This window comes from Chiloscyllium plagiosum, chromosome 20 (assembly GCF_004010195.1).
Source record: "Chiloscyllium plagiosum isolate BGI_BamShark_2017 chromosome 20, ASM401019v2, whole genome shotgun sequence".
Classification (NCBI taxonomy): Eukaryota; Metazoa; Chordata; class Chondrichthyes; order Orectolobiformes; family Hemiscylliidae; genus Chiloscyllium; species Chiloscyllium plagiosum.
Window position 1 is genome coordinate 22,239,493 of NC_057729.1, and position 25,165 is coordinate 22,264,657.

The following is a 25,165-nucleotide window of genomic DNA, read 5'->3' on the forward strand; positions in this document are numbered from 1 at the left end:
CTGCTGGACATGCACATGGATAGCAGTGAATTGTGGGGTGTGTATGTTAGGTTTTTTGTTACATTAGGATTAATCCTCGGCACAACATCAAGGGTTGAAGGGCCTATTCTGTACTGTACATTTCTATGTTTTGTAGGGTAGACAGTGAAAGTCTGTTTCCTTGGATGACATCAGCTTGTACAAGGGGGCATAGCTACAAATTGAGGGGTGATAGATTTAAGACAGATGTCAGAGACAGGTTCTTTACTCAAAGAGTTGTAAGGGTGTGGAATGTCCTGCCTGTCAATGTAGTTAACTCAGCCACATTAGGGAGATTTAAATAATCCTTGAATAAGCACATGGATGATGATAGAATAGTGTAGATGGATGGGCTTAGCTTAGTTCACAGGCTGGCGTAACATTGAGGGCCAAAGGGCCTGTTCTGCACTGTATTGTTCTTTGTTGTACAGATTGCTTACAGAAATTCAGCACCCATGGACCAGTCGACCCAGGAACATTCGTCGTCACAATGGATGTTTCAGCACTCTACACCAGCATCCCCCATGAGGCTGACATCACTGCAACAGCCTCAGTGCTCAATATCAACAACTACCAATCTCCGAGCACCATCCTACAACTCATCTGCTTCATCCTCGACAACAACGTTTTCACCTTTGACAACCAGTTCTTCATCCAGACACACGGAACAGCCATGGGAACCAAATTTGCACCCCAATATGCCAACATTTTCATGCAGAAGATCGAACAAGACTTCTTTACTGCACAGGACCTCCACCAACACTATACACCAGATATCCTGAAATCAGGGTGGCCACGGAGGTTCAGTGGTTAGCACTGCTGCCTCACAGTGCCAGGGACCCAGGTTTGATTCCACCCTCGAGTGACTGTCTATTTGGAGTTTGTACTTTCTCCCCGTGTCTGTGTGGGTTTCCTCTGGGTGCTTCGGTTTCCTCCCACAATCCAAAGATGTGCAGGTTAGGTGAATTGATCATGTTAAATTGTCCACAGTGTTCAGGGATGTGTAGGTTAGATGCATTAGTCAGGGGTAAGTAGAGGATAATAGGGTTAGGGAATGGGTCTGGGTGGGTTACTGTTCGGAGGGTCGGTATGGACTTGTTGGATTGAAGGGCCTCTTTCCACACTTCAGGGATTCTATGGTATATTGATGACATTTTCTTCCTCTAGATCCATGGCATGGAGTCACTGAAACAACTGCGCAGTGATACCAATGAGTTACGTCCCACCATCACACTTACCATGGACTACTCTTTAGTATCTGTCTCAGGCACATGCATCTCCATCTCCTTAGCAACTCACTCTATCGCAAACCCACAAGTAACTTCACAATGTTACTCTTCTTTAGCTTCCACCCAAAACATATTAAGACAGCCATCCCCTATGGACAAGCCCTACACACACACACAGGATCTGCCAGACAAGGAGAAACATGACGGACAACTGGAGGTGCTGAAGGATACCCTCATAAGAATAAGGTTCGATGGTCAACTCATCAATCACCATTTCTGACGTGCCACAGCTAGAAACTGTAATGACCTCCTCAGGAGACAGATACAGGATGCAACTGATAGAGTACTCTTTGTTGTCCAGTACTTCCTGGGAGCAGAGAAGCTACGCCATGTTCTTCACAGCCTACAACACATTATCAGTGAGGGTGAGCACCTCGCCAAGACCTTCCCTACACCTCCACTTCTTGCCTTTAAACAACCGCCAAACCTTAAACAGACCATTGTTGCAGCAAACTGCCCAGCCTTCAGGACAACATCGACCACAACACTGTACAACCCTGTCATGGCAACCTCTGCAAGATGGGTCAGAGTGCCGACATGGATACCATCATTACGCATGGGGACACCACACACCATGTACACAGCAGGTACTCATGTGACTTGGCCAACATTGTCTATCTCATATACTGCAGGCAAGGATGCCTGAGGCATGGTACATTGGCGAGACCAAGCAGGCACTACGACAACAGATAAATGGACACCGCACAACAATCACCAGGCAGGAGTCTTCCCTCCCAGTCAGGGAACACTTCAGCGGTCAGGGACATTGGGCCTCGGATCTTCGGGTGACCATCCTCCAAGCGGACTTCGGGTTTCACAACAACAGAGTGGCTGAGCAGGGGCTCATAGCCAAATTCAGTAGCCATGAGGAAGGTCTCATGTCACATGGCAGGTGACCCCACTACACACACACACACACACACACACACACACACACACACGTCTATGGGGGAAATTGGCATTTGCAGAATTGTATTTGCAGATATATTCTACTTTTGCTCAAAAAGCCACACAAACTGCAGGCAGTCAATGCAGGCAGTCAATCCATATAACATTTCATAAATTCATACTTTAGAAGTAGAACCAGTCTGACTCAAGATTAGGATATGGACAGATTCTAACTTCACACCTTTAATACATTATCTGAGCTGAGATGTCACGCTTTTTTTAATAAAACCTTAAGTTACCTCGAGTGTGTGACTTAAAAGAAGTTCTGGGATTTACATATTAATGAACCGAAACCTGCAACCCATTCTAAAAGATAAAAGATTTAACAGCAATCTAGGTTTGTTCAATATATTGTTTTCATTGCATGACACTGTGATCTTTTGCTATAAATTCTACCTTATGATCCTGCCCTACTAGTTACCTGATGAAGGAGCAGCGTTCTGAAAGCTTGCACTTCCAAATAAACCTGTTGGTTTATAACCTGGTGTTGTGTGATTTTTAAACATGTGCTGTAGGTTGATTCATCATGCCCTTAGGGAGGAATTTCCAGGATTTTGACCCAGCAACAGTGATATATTTCCAAGTCAGAATGGAAAGTATATGCTTGCAGATTAAAGCACTGAAATAGAATTTAGCAGTTGGTGTGTTCAATGTTGAACTCCTCTGCTTTTGACCCCCACCATCTACATGTAAATCCCCGTGCTCCAAGATGTTGACATTTATGCTTATAGCTCATGTTCACTGGAAATGTATTACCTGATTCCTCTGTTGTGTTCTCTTTCTCCCTTTTATTTCAAGAATCTCTACTTTCTCTTCACCATGCATTTATTGCTCAAATATAATCTTTCCCATTCTCTACTCCCTGTTGCTTCTTCTCACGGCCGTTATGTTTCCCATAAATATGAAGTGCTTTAAGATATCTTTCTATGATTGATATGTTTACAGAATTGTCTCTGAAATTGACCAATTTCCCAGTATACGCTATGCAATTGTTCTTTTAGATTTTAAGATCTAATAATGTTCAATACTGAGACAATCTATTTCCATTTGCATAAAACTTAGCCTGACAATTTTAATAGGTGGAAAATACATTTTAACATGTGAAGACAAATAAAGACAAGACATGCAGCGAAAAGATAATTTAAGTTTAAAAAATGTCACAAAACCGGATTATATAGTTTCCTTTCATAAAGATTGAAAGGAGTAGACGAAAATGAAATGTTATTTTTCTTACCCATCATTGCAAACTGACTGTCTATTCCCAGCGTAAGAAGCATTAAGAAAAATATTATAGACCAGAATGATGATACTGGCAGGAGTCCAAGTGCATCTGGGTAGGCAATAAAAACTAAACCAAAACCTAAACCATAAACAAGTGATATGGCATCATTAACAATGCTTAAGAGACAGAAAGGTGTAAACAATTATTTATTTAAAACAGAAATCAGCTCTTCTGGACAATATTCAGTCTTGAGTTGATAAGTCACATTTGCAACACTCAACAGCCAGAGACCATTTCCAATATATGAGAAATTAGACACCTCCCTTGACATTTACAGACATTACCACCATTGAGGAGGAGAATGTGAGCACTGTGGATGTTTGAGATCAGAGTCAAACAGTGTGGTGCTAGAAAAGCACAGCAGGTCAGGCAGTATCCAAGGGGCAGGGGAGTCCCTGTTTCGGGCATAAGCCCTTCATCAGGAATGTGGGTCATTACCATCATTGAGTCTCCTACTGTCAATATCCTGGGGGTTGATTCTCACCAGCAAGTTAACTAAATCAGCCTTTAAAAACTGGCTACTAGAACATGTCAGAGACCAGGAAGTACAATGCACTGTAACAACTTGCCAAGCCTCTTTTGACAACAATTTCCAAAACCACAGTCTTTATCACTCAAAATAACAAGGCAAAATATGAATGGGAACATCACTACCCCATCAGTTCCCCTCCCAGTGGTAATTACAGACCAGGGTAAAACAAAAAAATGCTGGAAAAAGACAGAAATCCAACTGGCATCCATGAACAGAGAAACAAAGTTAACATTTCAACATAAGATTTTGTGTTAGAACTTTATTTCTCTTTATTGTCAACTGGTACTACTGAACCCACTGAGTATGTTTGGCATCTGCAGTGGTTGCTTTCAAACCAAAAGGGTTTACATTCCAATAAAGCTCAATCGACATGTAAACCAAAGAAAACTTTTATCTGGTTATGCAACAGATTGTTCATGAGCTATCAGAATGATATCAAATTGTAACAGTCCCTGCTCCCTGGCTTGTTTGGATCTGCAAATAAATTTGAAAGGTGGCTTCTGTAGGTTGAAACCTTGAAACACCATGTATTTTTAGCCCTTCATTACTAAATGTAATTCTTTTTCAAAACTGTTACAAACACAAATACACGTGTAACTTCAGTGGTTGGCTGGCAAAAATTCTGTGTGAGACTGTTGAATATCTTCCACAGCTTTTGTGCTGTAGTTATGGTGGTCCAGTTAGGGAATTCTTGCAGAAACCTTGCCCCACCCCAATCCAGTATATTGATTCCAAAAAAGTTACCTGATTCCACAATTTCTTGAACAGACTTATCCTGAACATAAGCCATGTGCCCAAGGATAGCAAAGATGGCAAATCCAGCAAACAGACTTGTGCTACAATTAACAAAAGAGATAATGACTGCATCTTTGTAACAATCATTGTTGAATCTGTTGTAAGATGATAGTGCAGTTATAGCCCCCAGCGCCACCGCAGTAGAATAGAATATTTGTGTTGCGGCATCTTTCCAAACCTGATGAATGCAAGATACGATAAATTAGAATTGAAACAACCTAGACATGCTCTTTCCTGTTTATCAGGACAAATTATTTTAATTCATAATTAAGAAATAGATTAATAGCGGGATTTATTCATTCTGAATGGACTATTTCTAATCATTACTGCCTTTGCAAATTGTAAGATACTTCATCTTAGCCTTTCAGTGTATTAAACACAAGACACAAAACCTGGATACTTTCTGCTTTCAATATTGATTTCTCACTTGCTTAACTGAAGTGATTGCATGGGATTTTAATATAATGGATGGCAGAGAAATAAAAGGGCTGTTGTGGTGCAGCAGTAGCATCTCTACCACTAAGCCAGAAAGCCTGGGTTCAGGTCCCACCTGTTTGAGATGTATGCACTATTACTTTTGAGCAGCTTGATTACAAATATCCAGCAGGGAAATAAAAGGAGTCTTGTAGTGTAAAGTGAATGTCCCTACCTTATAATCAGAGAGACCTGGGTTCAAGTTCCACCTGCTGCAGAGGTGTGTCATAACATCCCTGAGCAGGTTGATTAGAAAATATCTGATAGATGAGTAAAGTCAGACATGTGCGCCATTTACTTTCAGTCCGCTGACCCTCTTCAGATTTCTTTCTTCCAACTGCTTGTTTTTTTTTATACCTTAGTTTTTGTTCCTGTAATTTTCCCTGAAAATTTCCAAACTTGAACACACAAGCTATATCAAACTTCAAACTCCAGTCCACAGTCTTTGGGGTCAAACAATTAGTAACATCAAATTTAACACTACGTATGAAGTATTGCATAATAGGTAATAAAACCATGAGCAACAAATCCAGGCTAATGTAGAGAAGAGCTCACAAAGAAAGGTGACAAGTAACTGAGACAAAAGGTATACTATATGTAACTAAGGTAAATTAGATTGACTGAAATGTGAAGTTTACAAGTTATATGTGCAAAAATAGCACAGAAAAATAATACAAAACATATAAGTGTTTCAAAAGTATAGATGAAATCTACAGATGATTTTGATATGCTGACCTCAGCTTCAGTCAATTTTGAGAAGTCTGATTGTCTTCCAATATAGTACTCAATTCCATTCCTGGCTCCTTCCAGCGTAGCTCCTCGAATCATTAGCATAAGTATAAGCAGGTAAGGACATGTTGCAGTGAAATAAACTACCTAACCAGAAAAATAAACTCTTAAGCTTCCTTACCATCCTGTTGATCTAATAAGTTGTATAAAATTTACAGTTTTGAAAAGTGAATCAAATTATATTTCAAGCCAATATAATTGTAATAATGCACAGAGGTTAAATAGAACACATTTATAGAGTTGCAAAGTTTACATAACATTAATGCTTTGTTATTAAGAGAGTTAAAAGCTAGCAGTGACAGCACCAAGTGTTCTCAATAAGACACAATGTAACATGTGCTCCAGCTACTGGGGTAGCTGGTTGCTAGGAAATGACAAAAAACAGATTTGAATTAGGCCAATCAGTTTAAATTATACCCTGAAAAAATACCAATTTCCAATCAAGTTTGAACTGAGCGTATTGACAATCTTAAAAGCCAATGCACAATCTGATGCTCTGGTATAGAAGACCGGGAAAAATTGAACAATTAGGAGAGAACTGCCCAGCTACCAACATGTAAAAACTGCGTTAAAAAATAGCTCTCTTAAAAGTACCTTTACTGATCAGTAACCTGTGATGCAGGAATCCCTAAGAAAAAGAAAAGACACAGGAAGATCCAAACAGAAGAATCAAAAGCTGCCTGGTTTTGAGATAAGAAATGTTGTTTTGTAAATCTTAATTGGGAGTTTTATCAGACTAATATTATAGAAGGGAAAGTAAAAGATAGGTTAGGGTAAGGACTTATACATAGTTGTTAGTCAATTATTCTGTTATACTTTAAGAAATAAAGCTGTTAATTTTTCCTTTAAATAGTCCTTGGCCACTCAAAGTTTTACAAATTACTGCACAGGATAAATCTTTTCTGTGTTGCTGGTTTTAAATTAAGCAGGAGGGTTTACCCCATGTTGTAACAGTTTGGGGGCTTGGGTCCATGATTTGAACTGGTTTAGAGAGATTTGAGTAGCTTTGGGTATCCCTGCAGATTTAAACACTTGCATGTTAGTGCCCTAGATCTTCAACATAGGTGAGGCAATTTGTTTATTTTCGGTGACTTCTGGTTGATTAAATTAAAAGTGAGAGAAATGGCTCTTAAAATTGCAAAAGAGGTTCTGGGATTTGAAGATGATTCTCAAATTTGCCAAGAAAGTTTAGAAGGAAAGAAAAAGGCCATAAATTTAGAATTAGCAAATAAGTTAGATTTGGGTTTAACCAAGGACAAAGGTAAAGTTGAAATTGTAAAGGAGTTACCCAAACACTTAAGTGTGTCAGAGAAATAGAGAAGTGTAATGGAGGTAGAAAAATGTAAATTACAATTAAGGAAAATGGAGTTAGAAGATAAACAAAGAGAGAGAGAGGAGGAGGTTATTAGCTGAGCAAAGGGAGAGCGAAGAAAGGGAGAGAGAAAGAGAGCGAGAAGAGAGAGAAACAGAGAGAGAATTTGAACTTGAGAAGCTGTGGCTTAGTCAGCAAAGTCAAGTTAGCAGGGTGGAGTTTAAAAGAGAAGGTAGTGATAAATATGTCAAAACTCTGCCACATTTTGATGAGAAAGATGTTGAACCCTTCTTGAATTCAGTTGAAATATTGGCTGGCAGATGGAATGGTCCGAGGATTTATCGGTAATGCTAGTTCAGACTGTACTGATAGGCAGAACTATACTGATAGGTATTTGCTGCACTGTCAGATGAGTGGTCAAGAGATTATGAAGAGGTTAAACAGGCTATTTTAAGTGCTACTGAATTGGCACCAAAAGCATATAGGCAGCTGTTCAAAAACACAAAGGTGGAACCAAGTCAGACTTATGTTGAGTTTAAAAGAATTAAACAGTCATTTTGATTGATGGATACGTACTTCTAAATAGATAAAATCTCTTGAGGCTGTAAGAGACATTATTCTGCTGGAGGAGTTTAAAAACTCACTTGCAGAGATGGTAAGAATTTGCTTGGAGGAACAGAAAGTTTAGTAAGTGAGAAGGGCAGCAGAATTAGCAGATGAGTACATGTTGGTGTAGCTTCCAGCTATGAGGGATAGAAGTTGGGAGAAGGGGTTATCCTATGTTATGAAACCAAGAGTAGAGAATACTGGTAATAATTTACCACAGAATAAAAAAAGAAGCCCAGGAAGGTGGAAAAGAGGTGGAAGGCCTCAGGTGTTTCCACTGTGGTGAAGTGGGACATATAAAGACACAGTGCTGGTTGTTAAAGAAAGGCACTGTGGGAAAAGATGTGGTAAAAGAAGCTAAGTCAATGGCATTAGTGAAGAGCTGAGGAGCTGCAGGAGAATGCACAGCCTAGGCAGGGCTGGGTATGGAGTTAGTACCTGATCTCAATAAATAATTCGCCTCTGTGGGTAAAGTTTATGCAGAAAAAACAGTGGGAGAAGGACAAGAAGTCATAATTTTGAGAGATACAGGATCTAACCAATCACTGATAGTAAGGGATGAGCGAATATGCACTCTTTCTGATTTGCTACCAGAGAGTGTGGTAATTTATGGGATAGATGGACAGAAATTTGGCTTCCCCTATGTAAGATCAGGTTGGAGTGCCAGTTTAAGACCAGGGAAATTACAGTGGGAGTGATTGACAGAGTGTCAGTTCCAGGAATTCAGTTTGATCTTGGGAATGATATGGCAGGATCCAAGGTGGGAGTGACATCCCTTGTTGTGGAGAAGCCCAAGGAAGACCAAAAAACTGAGGAATTAAAAACAGAAATATCCTCGGTATTCTCCTAAACTGTGTGGTAACCAGATCCCACTATCACAAGTCACAGCACAAAGCTAAAAGTAAAGAGAAAGATGAAGGAGATGAGGTTCAGTTAGCTGATACCCTGTTTGAAGTAATGGTGCAGGAAAAATCTGAACAGGCAGAGGGTCAGACAGATGTGTTTAGTCCTGAAAGGCTTGTCAACAGCAAGACAGGACGATAAAAAATATATATGTGGGTGCGTACTCTGTGAAGGAGGCAGAGAATATTCCGGAGGGTTATTATCTGAAAGGTAGAATCCTAAGGTGGAAGTGGAGACCATGGCAGGTTAGTGCAGAGGAGAAATGGGCTAAAGTGCACCAGATTGTGTTGCTGGTAGCATAAAGACAGGAAGTGTAATGGGTAGCAGATGGATTACCAGTAGGAGGTCACTTAGGGGTACGAAAGACTCAGGCTAAGGTACAAAAACATTTTTATTGGCCTGGAATGCACGAGGATGTGGTTAACTTTTGCCTTACATGTCAAACATGCCAAATGGTACGTAAACCATAGGCGTAATAAAACCAGCACCTTTGTTGCCGATTCACGCATTTGAAGAACCTTTTATACGAGTTATAATTGATTGTGTAGGTCCCCTCCTGAGAACTAAAAGTGGGAACTAGTACTTGTTAACCATAATGATTGTGTCTACCAGATTTCCGGAGGCAATTCCATTATGGAGTATTAAAGCAAAAAGGGTAGTAGAGGTGTTAGTAGCTTTCTTCACAGGGTATGGGCTACCCAGAGAGATTCAGTCGGACCAAGGGTCAAATTTTACTGCTAGGCTGTTTATGGAGGTTATGGATAGCTTCGGTATACAGCACTTTAAATCCAGTGTGCATCATCCTGAATCCCACGGAGCTTTAGAAAGATGGCATCAGACCTTGAAGACCATGTTGAGAGTACTGTCAGGATTACCCAAATGATTGGGATAATGGTATCCCATTCGTATTGGTTGCCATTAGAGATGCCCCAAATGAACCTATTCAGTTTACTCCTTTTGAGTTAATATTCAGTCATGAAGTGAGAGGCCCTTTGAAATTAATTAAAGAAAATTTGACAGAACCAAAGTCAGAGATCTCACACTTAGATTGTGTATCAGAGGTGAGGGAGAGACTAAATCGATAGGTGAGTTAGCTAAACAGCATCTAAAGAGGGCACAGTGTAGAGTGAAGCAGGTGGCAGACAAAAGCTGTAAGACTCTGACGTTTTCCCCCGGGGATAACATGTTTATACTTTTACCAGTGATAGAAGATCCTTTCAAAGCCAGGTTTCGTGGTCCTGATCAAATTGAGACAAAGTTGAGTCAGGTGACTTATCTAGTAAAGATGCCAGATAGAAAAAAGAGATATCGAGTTTGTCATGTGAACATGCTGAAACCATATTATACTAGAGAGAAAGAACTGGAGAAACAGGTGTTAGTTACTGCCCTGTAGAGCGAGGAATCAAATCCAGATGATGTGGATTTTGATGTGCCTCAAAATATATTAAAAAATGAAGACGTCCTTGAGGCGTGAGATAGGTTAGTAAGCTATCTTTCCCAGGGCATAGAACACAGTTGAAAGATTTGTTACTGCAGTACAAGGACAGATGTAAGAATCAGATAGGGAGGACTAATGCTATTATACATGATGGAGACATAGGGAATACTGCTCTAATAAAGCAACAGTCCTATCGGCTTGATCCTTTCAAAGCCAGACAAGTCCAGATGGAGGTGGAGCCCATGCTCGATGAGGACATCATCGAGCCAAGCCAGAGCGAGTGGAGTTCGCCGATCATCTTAGTTCCCTAACCAGACAGGACTCAATGATTCTGCATGGATTAAAGGAAGGTCAACGCCGTTACAAAATCGGACTCTCATCCAATTCCTAGATTGGAGGACTGTATCAAGCAAGTCAGACAAGCCAGTTACATCACCAAGCTGGACTTAATGCGTGGTTATTGGCAGGTACCTTTATCAGAGTTGGCAAAAGAAATTTCTGCGTTTGTAACCCCAAATGGGCTATATCAGTTTAAAGTGATGACCTTTGGAATGAATAAAGCACCCACCACATTACAAAGACTCATGAACAGAGTTGTCGCTGGGTTAACAAACTCTGCAGTCTGTTTGGACGATGTAGTGATCTTTAATAAATCCTGGAAAGATCACATGGTACAGTTGGCAGAGCGCTTTGAATGACTACAAGAAACAAAACTGGTGATAAACTAAATAAAACAGAATTCGTGAAAGCAGAGATGACGTTCTTGGGACGTAACACTTGAAGGTTGAAGGTTGACTCCATGGAACAAAAAGATGAAGGCTATCGAGGAATTTCCATGACCAACCTTGAAGAAAGAGATGCTTCAATTCTTAGGACTCGGTGGATTCCAGAGCCCCCAAGCTGTTATGACATGGGATAAACCCTCCTGCTTAATTTATAACCAGTAACACAGAAAAGATTCATCCTGTGAGCTAATCTGTAAAAAATCGTATGGCCAAAGACTATTAAAAATAAAAATTAACATTATTTCTGAAAGTAGAACAGAATATAATCAATGTTGTGGTTCTGTTTGCCGAGCTGGGAATTTCTGTTGCAAACGTTTCGTCCCCTGTCTAGGTGACATCCTCAGTGCTTGGGAGCCTCTTGTGAAGCGCTTCTGTGATCTTTCCTCCGGCATTTATAGTGATTTGTATCTGCCGCTTCCGGTTGTCAGTTCCAGCTGTCCGCTGTAGTGGCCAGTACATTGGGTCCAGGTGGATGTGCTTGTTGATTGAATGAGTGGATGAGTGTCATGTCTCTAGGAATTCCCTGGCTGTTCCCTGTTTGGCTTGTCCTATAATAGTAGTGTTGTCCCAGTCGAACTCCTGTTGCTTGTCATCTGAGTGTGTGGCTACTAAGGATAGCTGGTCATGTCATTTCGTGGCTAGTTGGTGTTCATGGATGCGGATCGTTAGCTGTCTTCCTGTTTGTCCTATGTAGTGTTTTGTGCAGTCCTTGCATGGGATTTTGTACACTACATTGGTTTTGCTCATGTGTATAATCAACTAACAACTATTTACAATTCCATATGCTAACCTATCTGTTACCTTCCCTTCTATAATACTAGTCCGATAAAACTCCCAATTAAGATTTATGAAACAAAACTTTCTAGTCTGATTCACGGCAGATATTTCTGTGCCCAGCAGTGAAAAATCAGAATGGTGTGTTGCTTCCCTGGTGCCAGGATTAAAGATGTCTCAGAGAGGGTGAGAATGTTCTCAATGGGGAGAGGGAACAGGAGGTCATTGTACACATTGTAACCAACAGCATAGGAAGGGAAAAGGATGACATTCTGGAGGGACAATATAGAGAGTTAGGCAGGAATTTAAAAAGGAGGTCCTCGAGAGTAGTAATATCTGGATTACTCCCAATGCTGTGAGCTAGTGAGGGCAGGAATAGGAGGATAAAGCAGATGAATGCATGGCTGAGGAGCTGGTGAATGGGGTAGAAGTGACCTGTACAAGAAGGACGTATTGCAACTGAATTGGAAGGGGACTATTATACTGTAAGGGAGATTTGCTAGAGCTGCTCGGGAGGCTTTAATCAAGTAGGGTGGGAAGGGGGCGAATCTGACAGGATTCGCAACCAATGGCATTTATTGCAGATATAATTCTGCAATAAACTCTCTCTAATCTCCTACATCTGACAAGAAGAACATATCACTCTACTAAGGGCCATTTTTGCTTCTTCCAATCTGCAGTCCCAGAAAATAGCACTGTCTTATTCCTCTACAAAACACTACTCCAGGCTAACTTGATACTTATGGCTTATATTTTTAGGTTTAATCTAGAGACATATCTCACATAAAACATATAAGCAAGAAAGAACCCACTCTACTCACCACTGCAGACTTATAGCAAGGCTACACTTAAAACTATTTATTTATCTGTTTCTGTGCTGTGACCTCTCCTAAACAGGTTCCTCCAAGATCAGTTGTGAATTTCACTGTTTGCTAATTTTCCCAGACACACTCCGATGTCCAGCGATACATGAATTCAAACAGCAAAGGCAGTAACTGCGCAGGTTCACTGCTGTGTTGTTAGCAGTGTGGGTTTCTTTCTCTCTCTCTTCCCTGCACACATCATGTGCTGCCTTTGTCTGTTCCTCTCCCTTTTAAAAGTGCTGTTGTTCTGACTGCTTTTTTTCTCCCCAGCTCCAAAACAATGCAACAACACATAAAACAGTAATTGCTGCTCCTGGAATTTGAGGAAATCATCTCCAACACCTAAAATACCTCAAAAAAGGAGCAGCCTGTTCCAGCCAGAAATTTTTCCCGTCCTCCATCTTGTATATTTTGAATCTGTTTTTTGTCATTTCCAGACAACCAGCTACCCCAGTAGCTGGAGCACATGTTACGTTGTGTCTTTTTGAGAACACTTGGTGCTGTCACTGCTAACTTTTAACTCTTAAAAGGTATAGCTCACTGACATCTTCATAACAATTTAGAACAAAAAAATGAAACATTAGGCTAATTTATGCACATATTCAAAAGACTATTTCAAAACTGACAAAATAGTTATAGTGGGCCAAGTATAATAATAATATTTCTAGTCTTTAAATCAATGGCATAAGGTTAGGGATAAATTTCATATGGAGCTCCTGTCACTTTTATTAGTCCATGAAAATCATATACAGGTAGGTGTTTTACCCAACATCATGAGGTCATGCCAATATGGCTCATTATTCCTGTTGGATTTTCATATCTCCTTAAACCTATGTTAACTCATTATTCCCTACTGGTAATACCTGTGCAGTATGAGACTTCATCTAATGGTGTTTGAGTAGTACCTAACCTCTATCAGCATAAACAAAAGTTCTGTACTTCTGCAGTTCTAAAGAAGAGTCATATCAAACTCAAAACATTACCTCTATTTCTCTCCATATATGCTGCCAGATTGGCTGATTCTCCAGTATTCTCTAATCTTGTAAACAAAGATTTTTTGAGCATCATGCTACACATTTATGAGTGCAGTATTTTTGAAAAGAAGAAGGTTTTGTTTTTAGAAGGAATGAAGACTAACTTTCAAGGAGACAGAGATCATCTTGGCATCAACAGCAGCTGCCCATGGTCACTGGCCCAGAGGAGACTGACACAGCAGAGATGGACAGTGCTCAAAGTAAAGTCTATTAAAAGAGATAGATGAGGAAAGAAATTTATGAGCCATCACCTTCATGAAGGAAGACCAGTAGGTCCCCTACATCAGTCCAAGTGATGAACAATGATGGCTCTCACCAAAAGACTGCAAGACACCTGGGACATGCGAGAATACTACCTCTACTCTTCTATTCTACAGAATGACTTTGGGATCAGTGAGACATTCTCAATTTTCATGGTTGTATACTTTCTTTATCCAATGAACTAATATATTGTATTTAAACTGCTGCTTCTTAACAAACTCAATAAACCATTAGAAATTTGCTACAAAACTTTGACTGCCTACATTAGGTAAATGTGAACATGAATCTCCTAAAAAAAAGCACTCCCAGCCATGAAACAGCTGTGTCTTTTAGCATGTTATCTAAAAGCCACAAACTATAACACAAAACAGGCCAATGATCTGGTCACAAGAAAGAGAAAAGAATCAAGATTCAACAAAACAATTAGTTTTGTCTTTCTTCATCATTGTCTCATACACACCATAGACAGAGGAAATGATCAATGTAGAATCCACTGCATCTGACAGTTGCCAGTAGCTGCTTCCTTTCAAATATATTCATTCATGGGGTGACTGGCTAGGTGTTCTTCCAGACTCATGAATACAGATTCCTTAAGTCGGATCACACTAAGCATTTGACTGAGTGGCTAGGGATCTAACAGCAAAACATCAAGAAATGAGAGATTTATAGGAAAACATATGGACATATATTAAGAAGAGATTTGTGAACATTCAGAGGTAACAAACACTAGCTGGACAGAATAGTACAAGAACTCAGGAAGGAAAGCAAAGGATTGGAGAATGAGAGGTACAGCGAGACAAGAAATCTAAAAGGTACAGAAAGAAAGGGAACTGTTTTGTCAATAAACTAGAAGTATTGGCACAAGAATCCACACCTTCTTAGCAAAATTCTAATTCTGTTTTGCTAAACATGTTTACCTTTCCTGAAGATCTGATTCCTTGACAGAGCGCCAACCCAGTTATCAGCCATGCCAGAAGCAAGGAAAGGGCTAAATACCAGACTATTTCACCAGTCTCGTCAATGGAATTTGTACGTTGCAAAACTGCTTTACTAAGTAAAATGACAAATATCCAACTGTAAGGATATTACCCATCACACATTTTCTAGTAAAAACACTCATTATATAGTATAAAGATTTTGCTCAATTGTGTTTGAAAGATAATTGCTACTTTTTTTAGAATTTGTGTTCTTTCCTCTTTCATGGTATTTGGGTGATGCTGACCACTCATAATTACAATTAAACTGAGTAGCATGCTATACAATTTCAGAGGACAGTTAAAAGTTAACCACGTTACTATGTGTCTGCAGTCACATTAGAATAGACTGGGTAAGGATGGCAAATTTCATTTCCTATAGGAAATGAGTATGTGAGCTGGACTATTGCAACAATTACTTATTGTTTCATGTTCACCATTACAGACACATTTATAATCACAATTTACGAATTAAATTTCCACTTCATCATTTGTCATCAGTTCAGAATGAGAGGTACAGCATCTGAACTGTTGCTGCTTGAGCATTAGTCTAGGCCACTGGATTACCAGACTTCTGTTATTTCAAGTATGTCAAAATTTCCCCTCAAATGTGATGTAGTTGTTACAAAATCTAAATTGAATTTACTATTAATTTGATTCTTGTTATTTTTTTTAAATCTTACATTTAACACATTAGTACTGCTACTTCTATAAAACATGCCTGAATATGAAAGCTTCATCATTCAAACCCATCCTTCCTTTCTCTAATCTAAAAAAAACTCATAAATCATTCACCAACCTCTAAGTAAAACAAGCAGATTCCTAACCTTCTTCCTTAGCAAACTTTGGTTAATTCCTTATGAAGGTTTTAATTAGTCTAAAGTTTGGCACTTTCTCTCTTAACGCTGATGAAATCTGGTAATGCTGGTGATTTATTTTGAAAATGTTTCTTTGAGGAGCTTTTTTTTAGGTGGAGTTATCAAGTATTGTTAATGGTAGAAATCATGATCTATTTGCTAATTTACATCTGTCAAATTGATGGACAATACAATTCTGTCCAATTCATTCTGGTACAATTGCAACATTTAAGAGGCATTTGGATGGGTATATGAATGGGAAGGGTTTGGAGGGATATGGGCCTGGTGCTGGCAAGTGGGACTAGATTGGGTTGAGATATCTGGTCGGCATGGACGGGTTAGACTGAAGGGTCTGTTTCCATGCTGTACATCTCTGTGAATCTATGACTCTTCCATCAGTACAATATATTGAAGTAGAAAGAAAGAAATGAAGCAGATGTTCAATTTACTGTTTTGATTTTCAAAAGCACTAATAATGAGACCTCTTTAAAACAAGAAAAACATTTGAAATATACAGGCAAGTTTCAATATTCATAGGGGTTATGTTTTTCAAAAAACTCAATAATTATTTCTGCAAAAGGCAGAATGCAAATTTGTACCCTGTGATACATGTACAGTGTTCATAGTTTCTACTTAAAGGAATATTTCCTTTCTTTCCATTTTTAAAACCACAGATGAAAAATGATTGGACTTATGGATGAAATGATATACAGTAACATCAGCAAATTCACAAAACATGGACAAGCAAACAGGACCTTACTCGTCAAGAGCTTTGCTGTATGAATACAATTTTTTAAATTCAAATATTTGTTCAAAATCACTCACTATTTTAATTCATTCCTGGGCTGAGGGCATTGCTTTAGACCAGCATTTATTGTCCATCTCTAATTTCCTATGGGATAGTTCAAGAGTCAACTACAATGTTGTGTGTCTGGAGTTCACATGCAGGGCAGATCATATAAGGTTGGCAGTTTCCTTCCCTAAAGGACATTAGTAAACCAGGTGGATTTTTCCAACAATTGATAATATATTCATGGTCATCATTAGATTCTTAATTCCACCAGGATTGATGAGGCAGAGCGATAGATGTGATCTATATGGATTTCAGTAAGGCGTTCAACAAGGTTCCTCATGGGAGACCGGTTAGCAAGGTTAGATCTCATGGAATACAGGGAGAACTAGCGATTTGGATATAGAATTGGCTCAAAGGTAGAAGACAGATGGTGATGGTGGAGGGTTGCTTTTCAGACTCGAGACCTGTGACTAGTTTGTGCCACAAGGATCGGTGCTGGGTCGACTGTTTTTCATCATTTATATAAATGATTTGGATGTTAACATATGAGATATAGTTAGTAAGTTCGCAAATGACACCAAAATTTGAGGTGTAGTGGACAGCAAAGAAGGTTACCTCAGATTACAACGGGATCTTGATCAGATGGGCCAATGGGCTGAGGAGTGGCAGGTGGAGTTTAATTTACAAAAATGCGAGGTGCTGCATTTTGGAAAAGCGAATCAGGGCAGGACTTATACACTTAATGATGAGGTCCTAGGCAGTGTTGCTGAACAAAGAGACTTTGGAGTGGTGGTTTATAGTTTCTTGAAAGTAGAGTTGCAGTGAGATAGGATAGTGAAGAAGGCGTTTGGTATGCTTTCCTTTATTAGTCAGAGCATTAAGTATAGAACTTAGGAGGCTAAGGTTGTGGCTGTACATGACATTGGTTAGGCCACATTTGGAATATTGCGCACCAGTTCTGGTCTCCTTCTTAAAAGAAGGATGTTGTGAAACTTGAAAGGTTCAGAAAAGATTGACAAGGATATTGCCAGGTTGGAGGATTTGAGCTATAGGGAGAGGCTGAATGGGCGGGGGCCGTTTTCCCTGGAGCATCGGAGGCTGAGGGGTGACCTTATGGAGGTTTATAAATTCATGAGGGGCATGGATAGGATAAATAGACAAATACTTTTCCCTAGGCTGGGAGAGTCCAGAACTAGAGGCCATAGGTTTATGGTGAGAGGGGAAAGATATAAAAGGGACTTAAGGGGCAACTTTTTCACACGAGGCTGGTGCATGTATGGAATGAGCTGCCAGAGGATGTGGTGGAGGCTGATACAATTGCAGCATTTAAAAGGCATCTGGATGGGCATATGAATAACAAGGGTTTAGAGGGACATGGGCCAGGTGCTGGCAAATGGGACTAGATTAGGATACCTGGTTGGCATGGATGAGTTGCACCAAAGGTCTGTTTCCATGCTGTACATCTCTATGACTTGATCTGCTACAGCAGAATTTGAACCTAGGTCCCGAGAGCATTCCCCAAGCCACTAGATTAACAGCCCAGTGATAATATCACCAGGCTGTTGCCTCCACTTTTACAATGGAAGTTTCATTACATTTAGTCATTTTGTTCTACATACTTAAAATACACCTTAAAAATGATTAAACAGCATATTACTTTGATTAAGTTCACAACAAATGAAATCTTACAATGTAGTTATTGAGCCATTTTACTTACACCCAGTATTGTTCACTCGAACTTTGAGTAACGTGGATTTCAGTGTCATTTGTGCATATACCAGCCCGTGTAAAATTGCAGGGAAGATCTGTAGTAGGTATTATAAACAAATTTTATTTTATGTTATAATTAGTCAAAAAAATTTAAAATGAGCCTTCAGTTAAAATGTTTAATTTTGCTTGATTATTCCATATGTTTTCAAAGCTTTTCACCTTAGGGAGAATTCTCGAGAATACCATTAAAAGGAAAAAAAATGTGTGTACTAGAAGCTATAGATATTGATACAAATTTCTTGTTCTGTGTGCACATGTTGTGCCCAATTCAACTCAACTACAAGTTAGCAGCAACTTACTTAATTTCTCTGGAAAATTTTCTAACCAATTAAAATTAACCCTCCTGGTTTGAAAATTAAATAAATCCTGGCCATTAACTGGCAATCCTGCTCCTCGGATGCTGCCTGACTGGCTGTGCTTTTCCAGCACCACACTCTCGACCCCAGTCATCATTATCTGCTGCACTCACCATGGCAGCACCTCTAATAATCAGGTAACCAATCAGCAATCTCCTCTCTTACTGTATAGAATGCTGGCATTCCCTTTTATTGGTATTCTTGTGTCTTGACTTGAGTGGAAAATGAAAGGCTTTGATAAAATGTATCTTTCTTTCATCAATACTCAAGTTCTTTTTTTATCAATTATCTTAATACAGTTTTAATTTATACGAAGATTAGCCAATGGTAAAATTAGGTTTAATGTTATCAAACTTCCATCAATTAATTCTTCCTAGTCCTTAATTCCCAACCAGTACTTCACCTAACTTTGAATATCACATTGGAATATTTTATAGTCACCCAAGATGGAAGGAACAATCTTAGTTTTATACCCCATTTGCACTTTGCACCTCTGAAAGTGTAGCATGCTGTCAGTACAGCATTGAACTAACAGTCTGAATTATATGCTCAGGACTCTTAAAATACTTTACATAAAAGGTCCTCCAGTTTAAATTATGAGAATATTAAAAGCATGGCTGATATAATTGATAAAAATGTAGGTCTAATTTTCCACCTGGCAACATAATAATTACAAATCAAGAAAAGCAGAGGGCTGTTTACTTCTGTGAAACATGGAATTGACTACAATGAGAAACAAATTTCCTTGCAATTGAATGCATGTTCCTAAGCTTTTTTCAACTCAGAAGCTACAACAGAGCTATTGTCAGTCAACCTTTCATGAAAAATACCATGGACTTGATTTTGTAGTCACTTGCTAATATTTCCGAAATTGGAGGACTCATAAAAATAATGTGAATGGCCTTCACCCCATCTTCTTGTCTGTGTTCTGTAATATGGTGAACTGAAAAAGATGTCAAGGCTGCTCTGGCTGATGATTTTCCTACACCTCGGATGCTGCCTGACCTGCTGTGCTTTTCTAACACTACTCTAATCTAGACTTAAGTTGATCGAAGCCTTCGGTTTTAAAGACCTCATTCTGCCTGTGTGACTAATTGAAATGCAGCAGGGGAAGGTGGAGACAAAGTGAAAAGGCCTGAAGAGTTCCATATGTAGATTTTAGAACAGGTGGGAAGGGTACTTTTGCAGCTAGTGGAGAAGGGTTCACCTGTGCCCATTAGAAACAACACCCTCCCCACAAGGTCATATCCCTTTAAATCTCCACCAGCGGTTTCCCAAGCACTGCCACTCTCCCAAGGTCTGCCAGCCAAGCTCGTCAAAAATCCAGACTTAGCTTTGATTCCGGGTTCCATCAGTTTTTTTCTTGGGGACTATCTATAGTCCCAGCATTTTCACTAGGGCTATTGGAATAACAGAGCTGACACCAATCAAATTGTCCAGCAGCTCTCTAGCATGGGACTACCATCCAAGTAGAGATTTAAATTTCACTCTGAAACAAAGAAGGCCTCGACCTATGAAATATCTCTGTATGCCAGCCAGAGTTCAAGGCAGCTACCGACGTTGCTTGGAGAGGGTTGGAATTACAGGGCCCTATAAACCCAACTCATTAGAAATTTTATCTGATGGAAATTTATTATTTTAAAGGGATTTCCATTCAGGTGGTTACAATCTTTTTGCATTTTAATTGGAAATGGGCAGATTTGAGGTGGATATGATTCTTATGTAAAATTTACAGCTTTTAAAATTCGCCCACTCAAACCAAATCTTGTAATGAATATCAAGACAACGGAAGTAATTTTACACTGATTATCTTGGTTTCTTTATCAAATTCTACAGAAAGGAAATCTATGGAAACTTTCCTCTTCAATTATGTGCAGACATGTGCATGGGAAAAGTTTCATCCATCAGGCAACATTTTAAATGAAGGCAAAGGACAGAAGTCAATATAGAAAATAAATTAAATTAATGTCTTTAAACAATTTGTTCACATCTTTACTTACAGCATTAGAAGCTTTAATGCTGAGAAAAAATAGTGTATCAAAATTATAAGGCATGTTGCATGATTTGTGGGCGTCCAGTGCCAAACTGCACCATCAGAAGGCAGTATAATCTCATTCTGAATGATCCATATTTGTACTTAACACACTATTATAGGAAGTATGAAACTTAAACATTAAAAACACTTACCCAAAAAATCAAGTATTCTGTTTCAATTAAAGGAGCAAACAACATAGCAGATTGATATACAATAAAGATCTGTTTCACTAAGAGTATATTCCAATTATTTTCTACTTTATTTTTAAAATATAACTATATGGATTCATTTTAATTAAACTTGTGTAATAGTGTTTAACTTTGTCTATCCAATCATGTGATCCAATAAGAATAAATGGAATCCTAAACACTACATTTAAGCAATGAGCAAATGGCTTGATTATTTCTGTGTTGCATATATGTGCTAGACTTGTAAGAATTCATGGAGTAACAGGTCAGCCAAAACTAAAACAATCTGAATATCATTCAGCTCAATGCACCTTTGGTTATCATTTCAATTCAAATTCACTCACTCTCTTGGGTGAATACTATGCCAGTCACCAGTACAACAGGATATGAAATATATCTTATGAACCATTACTAATGGTGCGTCTAGTGATTTACTGACAGATCAACTGAATATTCCATAGTTTAATGGATTATTAGAATTAGAATTGTTAATCATCATGATTTGCTTAAAGAAATTTATGTTCAAATGCCTTAATCTCATTTTGATGGTAGAATTGCAACATCTGTTGAATGATTTATACAAATAAACAATTAAAAAGACTTTTATGTTAGTTTTTTTTTTCTTATTTGAATTAAATGACACTTCTCTTAATAGATTTTTGAGTGTGTTTTATTCTGACATCCAGGTCTTCAGCACTACAGCCAGGATATTGTCTGGGTTCATTCTTTTTGCTGTTCACTTTGAGCTATAGTGAATCCAATTGATGACTGGTGTCTGGTGGGACTTCAGGAGTGGGTCTAGACTGAACAGCAAATAGGTACAAATATTTCATACTGAAGAAGGGTCACTGGACCCAAAATATTAACACTGCTTTCTCCCTACAGATGCTGCCAGACCCCTGCTGAGCTTTACCAGCAATTTCTGTTTTTGTTTCTGATTTCCAGCATCTACAGTTTTTTCTGCTTTTACAGACATTTTACACTTGCTTTGTCCATTGACATGATGGCCTTCACCATCAGGGAAGATCTCAATGGTGATGATTTATTATGAATCATGATTGTTTTGCCACTAGAATGAAAAATGTGGCTTTTTAAACATGGAAAGATTACATTTTCCACATTTGTAATATGTATCATATTGTAGGTTTGCTACTTCCTTTGCTGCTTTTCTACATGTAATCCAATTCATTATCATTTCCAGGTATTACGTTGCAATGAGCCTGTTGAAAATCAGCCTATGTTGGACAAACTTTCCTTATGCAATATGAATTCTCAGAATATTCCAATCAATTCAAAATAATATCAATTCTACTCCACCTTCTCTGAATCTCACTTACATCGTATTAACTGTTTGGATTGACATGCAATCATGCACAAATGACCCTACCTTGTCTACCTTAGTCAACCCTAATGCAGCATTTACATCCAAAGCATTAACACAAACAAGATTAAGCTACACTCAGATTGCAAAAGAGTGCCTGGCCATTGTATCTGGTTATGAACATTTTCATCAATGCTTATTTGGAAAAGACAATGTGACAGTTGAGTCTGATCCCAAGCTGCCTCAAAGCATTTTCCTCAAATGGTTACCTGTACTAATGAGTCATCAAAGAATGTTACTCCAGTTGTGGAGACCATTTGAATGTGACACACAAGCAAGAGAATGAGATGTACATTGCTGATATACTGTCAAAGTAGACAGGCAGGAGGCTGGAAGAACACAGCAAGCCAGGCAGCATCAGGAGGTGGAGAAGTTGATGTTTTGGGTGGAACCCTTCTTCAGGACTGGAGGTGGATGTAGGGGGAGCTGCAGATAAAGGGGGTGGCAGCGACAGGGTGGTGCAGTGGGGATAGATGAAGACAGGTAGAGGGTGCGACTTGGTTGGTCAATAGGAGGAATGAATCTGGTTGGTAGCGGGGAGGAGTGGAAGGGAGGGGTAGCAGCTGGGGAGGGAGTTGGGGGATGGGAAGGAAGGTTAGCTTTTGTTCCTCTGATATACTGTCAAAAGCAGACTTCCCAATGACAAATGTAGAGAGTGTAACAATAGAGTGCAAAATCTTCCAAATCTAACAAGAAGCAGCAGCTTACCATACTTTGGAAGGGGTCAATCCAGGATGCAATAGATAAACAATTTGCTCAAATCAAGTAAACTACCCAACAGGATGCAATCATTGAAGTGGTGCAAGAAGTAGTGATGAAAGGATGGTCCAAAAGCATCAAAGTCTCACCTCTGCTAGAAAAGCATATTTGATAAAAAGATGAATTGTCAGCACAAGGTGACATATTGTACAAGGAAAATAGGATTTATATACCTAAGGAGTTAACAGGAGAGATGGTAAACTGTATATATTACAAGCCACAAGGAACTGAACCAAATCTACAAAGATCACCGGGCAGCACGGTGGCTCAGTCATTAGCACTGCTGCCTCACAGCGCCAGAGACCCAGGTTCAAGTTCTGCCTCAGGCAACTGACTGTGTGGAGTTTGCACATTCTCCCCGTGTCTGCGTGAGTTTCCTCCGGGTGCTCGGTTTCCTCCCACAGTCCAAAACGATGTGCAGGTCAGGTGAATTGGACATTGCTAAATTGCCCGTAGTGTTAGGTGACGGGCTAAATGTCGGGAAATGGGTCTGAGTGGGTTGCTCTTCAGAGGGTCGGTGTGGACTTTTTGGGCTGAAGGGCCTGTTTCCGCACTGTAAGTAATCTAATCTAATCAAAGATGTAGTCTCCTAACTAAACATGAAGAATGAAATCAAGCACCACTTCAGCCAGTGCAGGGCTTCTAATGAGGTTCAAGCTGCGCAAGCTAGAGAGCTGCTGATGATACATGACATCTGAGACAGACCATGGATGAAGGTATGAGTAGATCTCTTCACACTGACAGATTTGATTATTGTGTCAACGTAGTCTAGTACTCTCACTATTGAGTGATGGACCCACTGACTTTAATGAATACCGATGGGATTGTGGAATGACTGAAAACACACTTCAGACATACTGGCAAACCTAACATTGTGGTGAGTGACAATGGCCCTGAATTCACAAGTAAATAACTAAGTTGCTTCATAAAGATGTTGGAAATTGAACACGAAACACCACCTCTCCAAAATATCTCCAGTCAAATGGAAAGGCTGAGGCAGCCGCAAATATGGCCAAAGGGATCACATATAAGTCAAGTGAATCCAGTACAATGTGTACAAGGCAATCCTTAAGTGCAAAGACACAGATATAAAAGGCATGGAAAGTAGTCCAGTACAAAGACTAGTGTCACACAACAACTACACTATCTCATCCAAATGCTGAAGACAGAAGTCGAAACAGGTGAGAGTGACATTATCAAGGTGCTGTGACAAAAAACCAAATATAATTTTGACAAGACTCAGTGGAGAGACAAAAACCCTTACATGCTTTCAACAAATGTCCACCCAAGTGGCAACTTAGGCCCTTACATGAAGTAGTTGTTACTTCAAATATACACAACAGGAATGAGTGACCAGATGTACCGTCACAACTGCAGCATATATACACAACTGGAGAAGCTATTCCTCAACCACAGGTGGCTAAATCAGGAAAATATGAACTCACCACTCTGCACGACCCATAAATCAACCACATCAAGAGGATCCACAGCAACCCAACAACAGAAAATGAACTTCAGCAGGGTCCATACAACATCAAATGACATGGGAATAACACTCTTCCAGAGTAGGGATATTACATAGCTGAACAGCCAACAACTGCTCAGATATCATTAAGATTCAAAGACTACACATGCAGTGACTGATGAGAATAATGAACTACTAATCCATGAGGACGGTCATGTCGATACAGGATAAATTGGCTAAATCAAATGTCCATGACAATGCATTTTTTGGTATAAAAATGAGGAACATTTAGATTGAAATGAAAACATGTATAAATGCCATAGTTTTGTGATCTCTACCATGAGGTACACATCTTGCAACCCATCTTACAGGCACTTCAGTAAAGACTCCATTCTGACCAGATTGTTGCCTTGCAAACATAGAACATCAACTATTATTTATGTATCTCAAGTACCAGCATGAATCCACTTGAGAGACAAACATT

General features: G+C 39.3%; 1 protein-coding gene across 1 annotated transcript in view; it reads right to left on the bottom strand.

Moving 5' to 3' along the window:
• Window positions 1-25,165, bottom strand: part of LOC122559955 (sodium- and chloride-dependent neutral and basic amino acid transporter B(0+)-like) — a 57,139-nt gene that overhangs the window by 26,097 nt on the left and 5,877 nt on the right. The window contains exons 2-5 of the mRNA XM_043710063.1: window positions 15,021-15,177; window positions 6,074-6,214; window positions 4,814-5,042; window positions 3,490-3,615 (exon numbers count right to left, since the gene is read on the bottom strand). Of these exons, the coding sequence (XP_043565998.1) occupies window positions 3,490-3,615; window positions 4,814-5,042; window positions 6,074-6,214; window positions 15,021-15,177 (653 nt within the window). The remainder of the gene's footprint in view (window positions 1-3,489; window positions 3,616-4,813; window positions 5,043-6,073; window positions 6,215-15,020; window positions 15,178-25,165) is intronic.